The 16,387-nt window shown below is 39.4% G+C and overlaps 1 protein-coding gene across 1 annotated transcript in view; it reads left to right on the top strand.

Moving 5' to 3' along the window:
• gammaSnap1 (gamma Soluble NSF attachment protein 1) overlaps positions 1-16,387 on the top strand; it is a 43,283-nt gene that overhangs the window by 7,756 nt on the left and 19,140 nt on the right. Inside the window, exons 3-5 of the mRNA XM_076200895.1 lie at positions 1,879-1,963; positions 4,936-4,953; positions 8,331-8,538. Of these exons, the coding sequence (XP_076057010.1) occupies positions 1,879-1,963; positions 4,936-4,953; positions 8,331-8,538 (311 nt within the window). The remainder of the gene's footprint in view (positions 1-1,878; positions 1,964-4,935; positions 4,954-8,330; positions 8,539-16,387) is intronic.

Raw genomic sequence — 16,387 nt, forward strand, 5'->3', positions numbered from 1 at the left:
ATATAATATATATATATATATATGTATATATATGTATATATGTATATATGCGTTGTTGAAGTCAACAGCTGCGATAGCATTATTATGCTTGTAGAAATGCTTTTCTAAGTTGCGCACCAACGTGCGGTCGTCTGGAAGCAGGTTCTTAAGCAGATTGCTGAAGTCCATGGTGTATATCTCTCGAGACGTCTTTCGGCCTTAACTGGCCATCTTCAGGAGGTGTGGGCTGGTCAAATTGATGACGGAGAATGAATCGAAGTGGCTTTGGGACGGTATATAGCGGTGGGGAGTGGATCACCGGGCAGCGCCCGGGGCGGTGGCATCAGCCAATCAGCGCACGGGTATCATTCTCTGCCTTCTGGTTGGTAAAGACATTTCGGGCTGTTGCTGGATGTTGATAGCGGGTTTTTGGTTGAAAATGAGCACCGCTTCTGTCATTCTTAGTCGTCTGGTGTCGTTGTTTCTCTCGATGATGGTGGTGTTGTTTTCCATGTGGTGCCTTTTGAGTACGAGCCCATGTTCGTACAGGTAATGCCTCCTTATGGCGCCGTCCTGCAAATGGGCTGAGATCCTCTTCGACAGTGTTGTGGTGGTTACGCCGATGTACTTGGAGTTAGGGCGACTGCAGTTGCCACTGGAGCATGTGTGTTCGTACACGGTATTCACCTCTTGCATATCACTTGTCTTGGGTAGGCAGCTGTTCTTTATGACCAAGTTGGATGTCTTCCGTGTCTTGTAGTAGATGACGAGGTCAATATTTAAAGCCGGGTCGGTGGGTGTGACATTCTTGTAGATTATATTCCTGAGGGCTTTTTCGTCATCCTTATAGGCTGAAGACATAGTACCCTTGTAAAAGAGTTTTAAATTTTGTGTAGCTAAATGTTGTTCCTGTTGACGCATAAAGTTGTCTAGTCGATGTTGTATGACGTTATTTATTTCTGCCAAGGGTCATAAAGAACAGCTGCCTACCCAAGACAAGTGATATGCAAGAGGTGAATACCGTGTACGAACACACATGCTCCAGTGGCAACTGCAGTCGCCCTAACTCCAAGTACATCGGCGTAACCACCACAACACTGTCGAAGAGGATCTCATCCCATTTGCAGGACGGCGCCATAAGGAGGCATTACCTGTACGAACATGGGCTCGTACTCAAAAGGCACCACATGGAAAACAACACCACCATCATCGAGAGAAACAACGACACCAGACGACTAAGAATGACAGAAGCGGTGCTCATTTTCAACCAAAAACCCGCTATCAACATCCAGCAACAGCCCGAAATGTCTTTACCAACCAGAAGGCAGAGAATGATTCCCATGCGCTGATTGGCTGACGCCACCGCCCTGGGCGCTGCCCGGTGATCCACTCCCCACCGCTATATACCGTCCCAAAGCCACTTCGATTCATTCTCCGTCATCAATTTGACCAGCCCACACCTGAAGATGGCCAGTTAAGGCCGAAAGACGTCTCGAGAGATATACACCATGGACTTCAGCAATCTGCTTAAGAACCTGCTTCCAGACGACCGCACGTTGGTGCGCAACTTAGAAAAGCATTTCTACAAGCATAATAATGCTATCGCAGCTGTTGACTTCAACAACGCATGCATCATAAATGGCCTCCTTCCAAAATATCTATATCTATATATATATATATATATATATATATATATATATATATATATATATATATATATATATATATATATATGTATTGGTGGACATTCTTTCAGGAATTCTCATTCTTCTTGAAACAGTATAATGTACATTTTCATATACTGGGATCAGGTAATGGAAGTTTGACATTATTGAAATAAGATTTGTTTATTGCATTTTGATAAATTACTTCTTTTTAATGACATGTTCTCTATTTCAGGTTTGTGTTACAAGATGGCTAAACAGTATTCACTGAGCAGGGATTGTTACCTCAAGGCGACGGAAAATTACAAGATAAACAGATCGTATCCTTTTGTCATGCTGTTATAAATGAATGATGCTTGTGTTTAAAGAAAGAAAAAAAAAAGCTAACTATATCACTTCATCTTTGGTACCCAAAAATATTAACATTGTAACTATTCCTTTACATAAAAATATGTGTATAATGTAATATATATATATATATATATATATATATATATATATAAATATATATATATATATATATATATACATATATATATATTTATATATATATACAGGGATTTCTCAATTTATGCAAGGGTTATGGTCCTGAAGGAATCATGTAATGTAAAAATTGCATAAAGTGAACAGTTAAGTTTTACTATTGTTTACTTGATTTTTTACGTTGTGTTTTTCCAAATAATATGTTTAATATGAAAAAATGACTAGGTTTTTACTTCGTGCTATTCCAATATTGCATATTCTAAATGTGCATAAATTGAGAAATCCCCATATATATATGTGTGTATATAATATATATATAATATATAATATATATATATATATATATATATAATATATATATATTCGTAAAGGTAGGTAGCAGATCTTCCTTAATACATATAGAATTAAATTTGACTGCTGCTTGTGCAAGAATAAGCTTCTTGTTGAAGGATTCAACCTTTCTAATAGTGCTTCTTTGTTATTCATGAAGTCGGAATAAAAGATTACTGAAGTTCATATTGTGTATTATACGACGTTTTGCCCTTCTTAGAGCATTTTCAAGTACATCTAAATGGTAATAGAAACAAAGAAGCACTATTAGAAAGGTTGAATCCTTCAACAAGAAGCTTATTCTTGCACAAGCAGCGGTCAAATTTAATTCTATATATATATATATATACATACATACATACATATACCAAGGCTTTTTCCCCCTTACAAGGGAGGTAGCCAAAAAGGGAAAGGCATAAAAACATCCCACCCATTTCATCCCTACATACACTCCACACCCCTCCCACCCTCCCTCTCATCTGAGCACCTCCTGGATGACATATATATATATATATATATTGTCCGTGTATTTGGGCAGGAGTTTTTCTCTAATGCATGTTTCATTAAAAGTGATGGCTAGTTGTGCATTAATAATTTTCATGGACACAAGTGCATGATGAAATCGAACGTTCCACTCAAGTTCTGATCAATAACGGCTTCAATGAAAAAGAGATACATTTTCAAACAAAGAAAATAATGGACGGCTGGCATAACAACAACAATGATAAACAAAATAAAGAGAAAATCAACATATATTATAAATCCACTTTTTCGTCAGCTTATAAAGAAGATGAACGCATTATGAAACAAATTATAAAAAGAAACATTACACCAGTCAGTCCAGAAAAATACTAAATCTAGTGATTTATTATAAAACTAAGAAAACTAGCCACCTTCTTATTAGAAACAGCCCCCTACAAGAGAGAAAGGAACTTCAGAAATCACATGTCATCTATAGGTTCACATGTACACGAGGGAACTGTGAAGCCCTCCCATCCACCTATATTGGCATGACGACAATGAGGTTATCCCGTCGCCTCTCATACCACCTGACATCTGGAGCCCCTAAAAATCACTTAAGAGAAGCCCACGGCATAACACTAGCAAGAGAGACACTAGAGAAAAACACCGAGATTTTGGATTTATGTACTGACGATAGACGCCTCCCAATTTAGAAGCGTTGTATATTAAAGAGTTGAGCCCAAACCTAAATGTACAAGCAGAAGACCTTAGAGCCCTTCCAAGCATGAGACAAACCGTTACAAATAAAAACATGAGACATAACACCACAAACGCCAATACGAGACAAAACGCCACTCGTCCAACTACGAGACAAAACGCCACATTCCACCACAACACAAACCCGGAGGCTCCCTAGCGCACGTGACATTTCGTCCCTGCCCGTAATACCAGGTGACCTCCCCCAGTGATTAGCAAGTATAGGATCTCTAGTATAATACTTAGATCTTTACTAGAATCTTCGGATTAATTCTTATCCCTATAGCTACTGAAGAAGGGTCTTGAACCCGAAATCGCGATCTAGCTAATATGACTACATACAGCCAAGTCATAAATTTCCTTCCTAAGGAAAACAAATCCTTAATAAGGTATATGGAAAATACCATTGAGAAAATTATTAATGCACAACTAGCCATCACTTTTAATGAAATATATATATATATATATATATATATATATATATAATATATATATATATATATATATATATATATATATATATATATATATATATATATATATATATTTATCTAAACACCAAGGGCTTTTTCCCCCCTACAAGGGAGGTAGCCAAGTCAAAAGGCATACACCAGTTCCCGCCCATTTCATTCGCATCCATTCCACTCCACATCCACCACCCTTTCCTTTTTCTCATCTTAGCTCCTCATGGATGATGGGTCATCCCTGTCTCCTGGCCAATGCCCTGGGTTGAAAGCAATGCAGCAAGACACAGTACATCCACAGCAAGGCCAATTCACTTAATCAGCAAACCCCTCCCACCCCCATACCCTCATGCAGAAAAAGAGAAGACAGAGAAATCCCTTCAGGCTGTGTCAAAATATCATTCACACATAACCACTCCCTACCCTCCATCCCCCACCCCCTCCCTTCCTTGCATCACACTATCGTCTATATACAGCCATGCTCCATTCACCCCTGTCTCCTCTCTTCTCCCATGTGCAACAGGCATTCTTATCTTGCTCAAGAACCCTTTCAGCCCATCCATCCATCTCATCTTAGGTCATCCCCTCAAGTTCACTCCACATTAACCTTGAAGGAACATACACTCCACCACACACTTACCTATCTCTTCACTTACTATTTTAGCCACAACTTCTCTCCCTCATCCTTTCTTCACTATGAATACAATTTAGGTAATTGAAGTGCATATTTATAATTACCTGTAGATTTATTTAATTTTTCATATTTGAAGTAATTTTCCTTAATTGGTACCCTTCAGATTCTTTTCAGCGGCAAAGTAAGTATGAAGTATAAATGTGTGTGTATATATATATATATATATATATATATATATATATATATATTAATATATATATATATATATATATATATATATATATATAATTGGTCTCATTTCTGGTGGATGGAGAAATAGAAGCCGGCCATAGTCTTCTATTTTAGTTGACGTTTCGACTACATGGAGTCATCTTCAGAATGTTACAAATAAGTCTACCACAGTTTACACAGTTACATGCTAAAAAATGTCAGAAAAGCATAGAGAGTTTAGGATTATATACTGGCTAAGGGAGAGGGGGTGGGGGTCGGCGCGTTGACTGCCGGAAGGGAGCAGGGTGGTCAGGGGGAAGGAGAGAGAGGAGGTATGGGTACAGTTCGAGTCACCTCATTGGTGACATGCGGAGGGGAAGGAATATGGGTCTGGAGATGAAATTTTGTCCTAGAACAAGCATTGAAAAGAGGTATACTGGAAATCATATTGGATTGAATATTGATGGCAGGGGCTTGTTCCCATCTGAGGATAGCTTCCAACATTTTCAATTCCTTTAATTTGTTGCATTGTGTGACTACCCTGGTATTATTGACAATGGTCTCCCTATCAATTTCAGCCTTATGGTGTTGTTGATGGTGGAGTCAGATTGCCCGTTGTTGTAAATGGAGAAAGAACCGCTTGTTAAGATGACATGTCGTATATCCAATGTAACTGAAATTACAGGGTGTGCAGTCCCTAGAAGTACAGCGATATTCATATATTACATCAGTTTTGGACAAAATCCCATGGTTAGCGGACAGATTATTCTTCATACCCAGGGAACAAGAGTGAGGGCTCTCATAGAAGATTATCACCTTTAACCTGTTATGTTCACTCACAGGTTTACAACTTCTATAGATGAAATATTTCTTGTCTTGGCGGTAAGAACTACTAAAGGTGTTTTTGTAGAATACTGTGACCGCATTTGTTTGGTCCACAGTTTGATCAACAATATTACATTCAAGTGATGCCTTAGTTACCAAGTCAAAGTCTTGGTTTGAGTAACCGTTGTTCACCAGCATTTGCCTCAAATATTTAAGTTCAGAATGGAGCATGTGCCATGAAGAACAAACAGAAATTGCCTGTTGGACATATGCAATAATCACACCTTTTTTGTAGCTCTGTGAACATTCTCCAAGACCATTCATACATTTACCAGCATCAGTGGGTTTGCGGTAAATATTAGTTGTAAAACTATCTCATGTAGTATCCACTAGTACATCAAGAAAGGGTATTGTGTTACAAACACTGAGTTCTACTGTAAATTGTAACCCAGAACACAGTTGAAGCTTGGTTTGGAGCTCTTCAAGCATGTGATCATTATCAACACATACAAAAATGTCATCTACGCACCTAAGGTATAAATGTGGTTTCTCCTTTAAGGGTAACAAAACCTCATTTTCCACAAAGGACATAAAAGCATGCACATAGAGAACGCCTGACAGAGAACCCATAGCTTTGCCATCAATCTGGACTATCAAGTCTAGTTGAAGTGACACTGATTGGTTGTCAGCATCAGGGCCAGATTTACATGTTGCGGGGCCATGGGCCCTGAAAATATGCAGGGCCCTGTCAGGTCCCCCTCCCCCATTAAAATAGCATCCCTGTTTTTATGAAATGTGCTGTCAGCCACCTTGGAGTTTGTTTACAGTCACAGTCAGCTGATTACTCGTTTTCTTTATCACAATTCACCAAACAAGTGCTTATACTATTGTTATGGAGTTGGCGCGTGGCCCTGGGCCGCGGCCCTATTGGCCCTGTCCTAAATCTGGCCATGGTCATCATCCCATGTTAGGCATTATGGAAACATACTTGTAAATACCAATCCAATCCATGGCAATACTTCCCATTTATCTTTGTGAGGAAACCACGTAGAGCGAGATTTACTTGTGATCACCAAGTCTATTTGAAGCGTCACTTTCGATCCGTCGTCAGGATCCCATGTTAGGTAGCATGAAAATGTACTCATAGATACCAGTCCAAGCCAAGATAATATTTTCCATATATCTATGTGAGGGAACTGCCTAGAGGAAGATGTATTCATGACCACCAATTCAAATTGAAGAGCCACTTCTGATCCGTTGTTGGCGTCCCATTTAGGCAACATTAAAATGTACTCGTAAATACCAATCCAAGCCAAGGTAGTCCTTTCCATATATCGTGACTTTTACGTTTAGTTGAAGTGGCACTTTCGATCCATTGTTGGCATCCCATGTCAGGCATTTTGAATGTAGTTGTAAATACCAATCCAAGCGAAGGTAATCCTTTCCATATGTGAGTAGACTGTCTAAAGTGAGATATACTTGTGAACATTGAGTCTAGCTCAAAATGCTTCTTTTGATCCGTTGTCTGCGTCTGGGTATGTAAACTACTGTACAGTGAAACCTCTCATTAACGGACATTAATTAGCTGTGCTTGCGGTGTTTTTGGTGCTGTTGTTTAGTGCGTGCAATCACTACGCCACACAAAAACCACTCCAAAACACCGAAAACACAGCGAAAACACCGCAAATGCAGCTAATTAATGTCCGTTAATGAGAGGTCTCACTGTAGATGGTTGCCAATGTCACGTAGAAGGCAAGACGGCCGACTGAAATGCCAGCAACTAAGTTGCGATAATTGAGTAGACAAGAAGGCATAAATTAGGTTACAGCTAAATATATCATAATGTAATTCTTAAACAAAAAAATATAACTAATGTAAGATATTTAAAAATGCATGTAGGAGTCTGAGAAAGGTTTTATGCTCTAACTTGAGTAAACGGGGGTGAATTCTAGCTGATGCACTGAGAAGTTTAACAGAAATATAGTACAGTAGTAGGTTGTATGCTGAATCACATATAACACTATCAATTGGAGCACAAACATTGTTACCAGGGCTCAGGAGCTCCAAAATAGACACCTGCTCAATAAGGTGGCTCAAACAATAATGAGCTACATCACAAAGTGAGTAACATTTGTGGGTAGTGGGTGTGGCCCAGTGGTTGCCATGGCAACGAGGCATATGAGATACTTGAGTCCTCCACCAAATCGGCTCTGGAATAGTTTTCTAGAGCAAAATGTGGTTGAGAACTGAGGTTGTACTGTGTATATGTATGTATATATATATATATATATATATATATACATATAAATATATATATATATATTTATATATGTATATATATATATATATATATATATATATCATGGTTGATTTTTAATTAGATAACTAATAATAGATCAGAAAGATCCCAATTCTGATGGTGTTATGAGTGTGCTTTTTTATAAGCTTTTAAGGTATGAAGTATTTTGGAGTTTATAAATAAACCACATGTGTTACTTCTGAATCTTCCTCATTTTTGCACAGAGCATTAGATCAGGCAGCACATGTCAGCAAAGACCTCAATGATTATGATGCTGTCTTTACCTTGTGTGAACGAGCAGCTGTTCTATATCAAGAACATGGGGTCCCAGACACAGCTGCACTCTGCCTTGAAAAAGGAGCTAAGTTACTCGAAGCAAAATGCCCTGATAAGGCATTGCATATGTACCGTCATGCAGTAGATATTGTTATGGTAAGATATTTTTGTAGTTGTTCATTAGTGCAGTGCAGTAAGCCTATTCAGCCCTGTTCCTAATTAAATGATTTTCATGTCATGTACTTAATAAGGAATTCTAAAAAGGTGATCATACCCAGTATTTTATCTTTGTATTGTAAATTCAACTATTAGTTCAAAATGCCACACATTCCTTTTTTACTTTTTTTCCCTGCAAGCCCAGTCTTTTATTTCAGTAAACTTGTATCTCCCCCTGTCTCCTCTTGTTTATTAAAATATTTCAGGGCCTTCTTCCATAGTGCGCATACATCACTTCAATTTGTCTAGTTTCCTTCTTGTCTCTCTCTCTTAATTAAGAAACTTGGAGATCAATTTGTTCGCATTGGATGACATTATTATTAGTGGGAAGACAAGGGAAAGGAAATACAGGAAATCTGAAGTGTTTTCATTACGCCAATAAGTCACTAACTAACTTTATAGCAGGAAGAAAGTGCAGAGTAACTCAGAACAACAAAATCTCTGGAACAAAATGGCAGTACAATGGAGTCCCTCAGGGTGCTATACTTTCACCATTACTATTGAGTCTCCTCATGAGTGATCTCCCAACTCCAGAACCAGAATTGAACACCAGTGATCTCATGTGTAGATGACATGACAATAATAAACACCGTAACAACAAAGTAATGTTGTAGCACATTGGTAAAATTATACTAATGACCCACTTTCGGAGAAGAATATGTGAAAGTAAAAAGATCCATATATTTCGATCACATCTGCTGAAGAGGATCACAGGTAGTGATCAAAATATACGGATCTTTTTACTTTCGCCTATTATTATCCGAAAATGGGTCATTAGTATAATCAACACAGTAAATATAAGCAGTAAAGAACACCCACACCTACTTGAACAATGGCTCAAAGATAAAAGAATGGGGTCTTCACCCTAGAGATAAACAGTGATGTTGGGTCCTGGAGCTGCAGTGTCTACGTCATTGGACCACCCCCCAACCCCAAGAGTTGGGGGCCAAACGGCGGCAACCAGCCCTGGCCACCAGCTCTATGCAGGTGGCACCGATCCCCAAGAGGAGCTATGACTGCCTTGGGGAGTACCACACGGGACTGCTCGGACAGACAGTCTAGGGAACGACATCAACAACAACAGTGATGTTGCTCACACCAGACAACCATAAATAAAAAAAATCCACCAGTGTTGAGTGGCCAAATCCCTCCATTGGAAAAGAACCTAAAAATTCAAGGTTTCATATTTGATACTTTTATGACTTTCAGCCCACATATCAAATACCTGACAGCAAAAATCAAGAAAACAAACCTGCCTAAATTCATTGCAAGCACTGACTTTGGACAAAAGAAACTAAGTACTAGTGGGGTAGTTTAAAAAGTAATGCCTATTTTTTTTTACTCATAACTTAAAAAGATGTAAGCTATGAAATTGAGAATGGCACTGTTGAAATGAGCAGATGTTTTTGTTCCAGAATTTATTTTTCTTCGTGATCACCCCGCTTCTCATTGCACTTTCGCCAGCAATGAGTAGGAGCCTGTGCATGGCCATCTGGAACACAATTTGTCACTCACATCTCTGTTGTCACTCTAGAATCTATGAGCCCATCTCCTAACTGTGGTGACATTAGCTGCTTTAGCTCCATAAATGTTCACCAAGTGCCAGTGAATGTTGATTGGTTCCACTTCTGCATGGAGGAATTCAGTAACACGTCTCTGCTTTTGACGCACATCTATAACGGGTTCCTTTATAAGACTGTCATACTATCAATATCTGCAACAGAAAGATGAAAATTTCAGGTTATGAGCGCGAAGGTTCAGTCATCATAATGTCATAAACAATCTTCTTGGATCCCTTGGTGCAGAATAAAGAAATAGGCATTACTTTTGGAACTACTCTAGTATCTACAAGCAGTCCATAAGAACCATCTTTGATGACTACACTTCCACAGCATGGTTCCCAACAATCAGCAGGATGAACTCAGGCAATGTAAAACTTTACAGAATGCATCACTGAGTGTAATGACAAGATGCAGAAAAACCACCCCAGCTAGACACCTGCATACAGAAACCAAAATCCTCCCCATAGAGCACTGCATGGGAGTGACAGGAACATGATTTTATGCTAGATTTCTAAACACCACACTTTTCATACTGCATTTTGCAGGTGCTGCCAGTCGAGCACCTGTGGGAGGTTTTGTGGATATACGGGATAGGAGGAAAGCTTCTAGGAGCTGTCAAGAGTTCTTACAAGAGTAGTAGAACGTGTGTCAGGATTAGAAATGGAGAGAGTGAGTGGTTCGAGGTAAAGGTGGGACTTCGTCAAGGATGTGTTATGTCGCCCTGGCTGTTCAACTTGTACATGGATGGGGTAGTGCGAGAGGTAAATGCAAGGGTGGTGGGTCAGGGATTGGAGATGGTTAAAGAAAATGGAGAAAAGTGGGAGGTGAGCCAGCTGTTGTTTGCGGACAACACTGCACTTGTGGCAGGATCGGAGGAGGGATTGAGGAAGTTGGTGACAGAGTTTGGGAGAGTGTGTTAAAGAAGAAAGCTGAAGATAAATGTGGGTAAAAGTAAGGTGATGAGATGTACTAGGGGTGAAAGTGACGGCAGACTGGAAGTGAGCATTAAGGGAGAGCGACTGGAGGAAGTAGATAGTTTTAGATACTTGGGTGTAAATGTAGCAGGAAAAGGTGGAGTGAAGGTGGAGGTAGAATGTAGATTGAGAGAAGCGAGTAAATGCCTTGGTGGATTAAAAAGTGTAATGAGAAATAGACATTTGGGAATGGATGCTAAGAGGAGACTGTATGAAGGAGTGATTGTGCCAACAGCACTGTATGGAGCAGAAACATGGAACATAAGAGAGGAAGAGAGAAGGAGTTTGAATGTGTTTGAGATGAGGTGTCTGAGAAGTATGATGGGGGTTACTAGGCTGGATAGAGTGAGAAATGAGGAGGTGAGGAGGAGAACAGGGGTGGAAAGGGAGTTGGGAGATAGGGTTGATGAAAGAGTATTAGGATGGTTTGGACACATGGAAAGAATGAGTGAAGAAAGAATAGTAAAAGAGGTATGGAAGGCAGATGTGGAGGGAGTGAACATGAGGGGACGTCCTAGGATGAGGTGGATGGATAGGGTGAAGGGGTCTTTGGGGAAGAGGGGAATATCTGTTGAGGAAGGACGGGAGAGGACAGAAGACGGGTGAATGGAGAACGGTTGTATATGGATGATGTTGTGATTGCATGAGGTGGAATGGTTGGGGGGATGGGGGGTGAGGTAGTATGTGTGATCAAAATTTGACGCAGTCCGAGGGGATTTCTCCCCGTCTTCTCCTTTTATGCAAGGGGGAACGGAGAGGGGAGGGTCGCCGATTTAATGAAGCGGCCTTGCTGTGGATGTGCTGTGTCTTGTGACACTGCCTCTGATCCAGGGCAGTGGACAGGGTGCAGGGATGACCCGTCATCCAGGAGGTGCTAAGATGGGAGGGAGGGTAGAGGGGAGTGGAGTGTATTCAGGGATGGAATAGGTGGGAATGATTTTATGCCTTTTTCCTTTTGGCTACCTCCCTTGTAAGGGGGAAAAAGCCTTTGTATATGTATGTATGTATGCCAGTGGAGCACAACAGAAGGACTACACCAGCAGCATACTACTCAAATATCTATAACAACCTACCACCTATACCACACAAAACATCAACACAAAGGCACATACATGCCCAGATTGCTGAGGAGGCCCTTCAGGACAGACCACCAAACTCGGTATTCCAGCAACAACCCCCAGAAATAAGACCCACAGGAGAAACCGTCTCACAACGGATGAGAACCATGCTGGCACACCTGACACCATCTAACATTGAAACTGTACCAACACAGAATAGGCCTGGCCCGAGATTGAAACTGCACAAAATGCATCCACCTCACAGAGGACACAAAGCATGGGGAAATTGTTGTATGAAGAAAGTAGTGATTGATGACATAGTAAACACAGGCAAAAAATCCTACAGGCGAAATGGTGAGAATATGTGATTGTTCAAAAGATGGCCGTGAACAAAATGCACCTATCAGTGAGCAACAGATTATGGGAGTTTATTCAGTTAAAGAGATATTGCTTAGACAAACACCTATGTTAATGAGACGGATGACACTTGAAAAAGTCTTTAAAAATGCTTTCTCTAATAATGCTTTATTAGCACTATCTCTTGAGAATGATGTTTCTTGGCCCAGCATCAGAAAATTGCCCACAGTTTGATGACGACATTTACCAGTGTATGTATTATTCTATAAATAAATTTAACAGTAGTTCTAGCATTCATTTTCCCCACAGATTGGGTGTATTACTATCAGTGCTCCATTCTGTAAAGTTTGTTAGTTGTTTGTGTTCATTTTGTTGATTGCTGAGAACCATGCTGTGGGGGCATAGTTGAGGGTGGTTCTTATGAATTGCTTGAGGATGATTAATGGAGTTTCTGTTGTTCAGAGTCAGTGCTAGCAATGGATTTCAGCCAGTTTGTTTTCTAGTCAATTTTTGCTGTTAGGTCCAACATATGTAGGCTGAAAGTCATATGAGTATCGAATGTGAGGCCTAGAATTTTAGGGTTGTTTTCTGATGGAAGGATTAGGACATTTAATTTTACTGTAGGATGTATTTATTTTATTTTATTTATTTATTTATTTTTTGAGTAATGTCATTATTGATTTCTGGGTGAGGATTCAGTTATTGTTTAGCCGAGTAGGCTTGGGTATTCTTTGCTGCTATTTTGTATTTACTGTGCTATGTTGTTATTGTCTGGTCATCTTCAGATGAGAGATGATTGGTGCTAAGCTATGGTTCTATAGCTGGGGGTTCACCCCAGTGCACAAAACAACGGATCTGTAATCAACGCAAGACCACCCTCGTACCCAGAAACATATCACAGCACAAACATTAAATGTACATACATATACCAAAGGCTCTTTTCCCCCTTACAAGGGAGGTAGCCAAAAAACAAAGGCATAAAAACCACTCCCACCCATTCCATCCCTATCACACTCCACTCCCCTCCACCCTCTTCCCTCTCTCTTGTCTTGGCACCTCCTGGATGACGGGTGATCCCTACATCTTGTCCACTGCCCTGGGTCAGAAGCAGTGTCACAAGACACAGCACATCCACAGTAAGGCCGCTTCATTAATTCGGTGACCCCCCCTTCTCCATTAAATGTACTACAGATAAACATATATGGACTTGCCAACAAACACTTAGAAATGCTGCTCTTTCTACATGAACACAGCATACACATTGCACTCATACAAGAAACAAAACTGACACCTCAAATAACTATTCTTACATTCACAGACTACACTACAATAAAAGAGGGCAACTCAGGATACAAAAGTGGACTCATGAAACTATAACACAACAGCATACCCTTCTCCAAGATACCAGACAATTAGTTACAGAGACCATCACTTAAATGATCACAATCCAAACACAAATAAAGAAAACAATCTACACTATCACAAAAATACATTCCTCAAACACATCCACCCCAAGAGGATACATCCCACAGGTGATCTAAATGCACACCACCCAGACTGGCTTGCCATACAAATAGATGATCAGAGAAGACACAGTATTCTTAAACACCTCCCCAACTTAAACATAATCAAGTCCTACATCAACCCCACCAGACAATCTCAACTACACAATCAGCAACCAACATCATCAGGCATAACAATACTACCTTCCATAGAAACCCAAACACATAGGAAACAATACAAGACTTATCATCTGATCATTCACCATTTAAGGTCACCATAGAATTGGAAGAAAAGTTATATCCCAATTCAGAGAAGACTTTCATAAATTACCAAAAAGGAAGCTGACAAAAGTACTCAGAAGACATTGAGAAAGAACTAGAAATTTTTTAATTAGACCAATTCTCATCCTTGGATAAAGTTGTTAACAAAATAGTAACAACTATCCAGAAAGCAAAAAAAAAGAAAGAAAGAAAAAAAAATCCCTAGAGGCTACAGAAAGAACTAAAGCAACAAAACAGTGACAACGCAAAACAAATCAACCTAGGAGTGAACAAACATGTGCCAAAGACTAGAGAAGGGAAGAAAGAAAAACAAGATTGGTTTAAGAAAAAGTGTGAAATTGCGAAAAAGACCAGGGACGTGACTTGGGGAAAATGGAGAAAGAAAAGAAGTAATAAGGCAAATGAAGCTTACAAACAAGCTAGGAGTGACTATACCAGAATTCGCAGGGAGAAAGAAAATAATTTTGAAAAAGGTATAGTAGAAAAATGCGAAGATGAACCAAAGTTGTATCACAGGTTCATCAATGGTAAATTGAGATACAGGGAAGAAAATCACCAAGGTAATAGTACATAGTGAGGTCTTTGAAGAGGTCTCAGCTCAGGCAGAAATAATGAATGAAGGTTTCCAATCAGTCTTGACAAAGGAGTGCAACTTTTTTGGAGAAAAGTGAGGGGAGCAAAAAAAACAGGTTTAGCAGATATAAATGTAGAAGTGAGGGAAATGCTCATTCTCCTGGGATCATTGGATGTGACAAAAGCCTCAGGACCTGACAGGATCTCAACCTGGAACAACTAGCGGACAAGATCCACATTCTTATTACATGTTCTTTGAAAGAAGGCATTGTACCACTTGATTGGAAAAGGGCAAATGTGGGGCTAATTAACAGAGGTGGAGACAAAGAGACACCACTAGATTATAGGCCAATACCACTAACTAGCACAATAGTGAAAGGATTGTGAAAGATTGATGGACCAAATATCTTGAAAAGATGAACATTCTGATAGACAGTCAGTTTAGCTTCAGACCTGGAAGGTCGTGTGTGTCAAACCTTTTAAGCTTTTACTCAGGAGAGATTGATGTGCTGCAAGAGAGGAATGGGTGGACTGCATGTACCTGGACCTAGAGATGGCATTTGATAAAGTATCTCACAGTTGACTTATGTGGAAATTGGAGCATGTTGGAGGACTGGAGGCAAATTGTTAGAATGGATTAAAGTACTTTTTAAGAAAAACAAGTCCAGGCATATCAAATCAAGACTTTCTTTTGTCATATTTTGAAATAGCTGTATTATAAAATTTTTGTAGGGTGTACAAGAGCATTTGTATCTGAAAGCATGCAGACATTGATTAACCCATACAGAGTCAACAGAGTTAATTTAATGCCATAACATTTGACTAACTTGGGCATCAGTAGCATTAATTTAATGCAATGATAGTTGCCATAGGAGCTGCTTCCTAACTGTGAACAAAATCATCCAAAGTATATAAATATATTACTGATATAAATGTACTGATCATTCACCACATTGTTTTTATATATACTGTATATAAGTACTAAATAGAGAATAATGTGAATCATTGAAAATAATGTATTACTTAACTAACCAGTATTTCCATGAAAAAAGTGGCACAAGATCAACATATTTTGCACTAAAGTGTATTGCACTTGAAAATTATGGAATACAGTACACCGTAGAAATTAACTTCAGACGGATACACTGCACTAAAACATGTCCCTTCTTGAATGTCTTCATGTGAGAGATTATTGACCCATCCTACCAGACAGATGAGTGGTCACAGATGCAGATGTATTCAACTGAGAGTACTTTTTTCATGCTTTGCCATCATTATGCAAAAAAAATAACGTAGAATTAAAAATCCGCCGATGCCAGCATATAAATGAGCTCTGCATTGGTCTGATGTATGGGTTGATGAAAGCTGCATTTCAGTGGTAATGAATGGCACTTCTTGTAATATATATATTTTTTTAATATTGAAGTTAAACATATATGGTTTTTGTTTCCTCCCAGTTTGAGTCTGGGAGTAATGTTTGT

This window comes from Oratosquilla oratoria, chromosome 17, assembly GCF_046742065.1.
Source record: "Oratosquilla oratoria isolate Oo_2021 chromosome 17, ASM4674206v1, whole genome shotgun sequence".
Classification (NCBI taxonomy): domain Eukaryota; kingdom Metazoa; phylum Arthropoda; class Malacostraca; order Stomatopoda; family Squillidae; genus Oratosquilla; species Oratosquilla oratoria.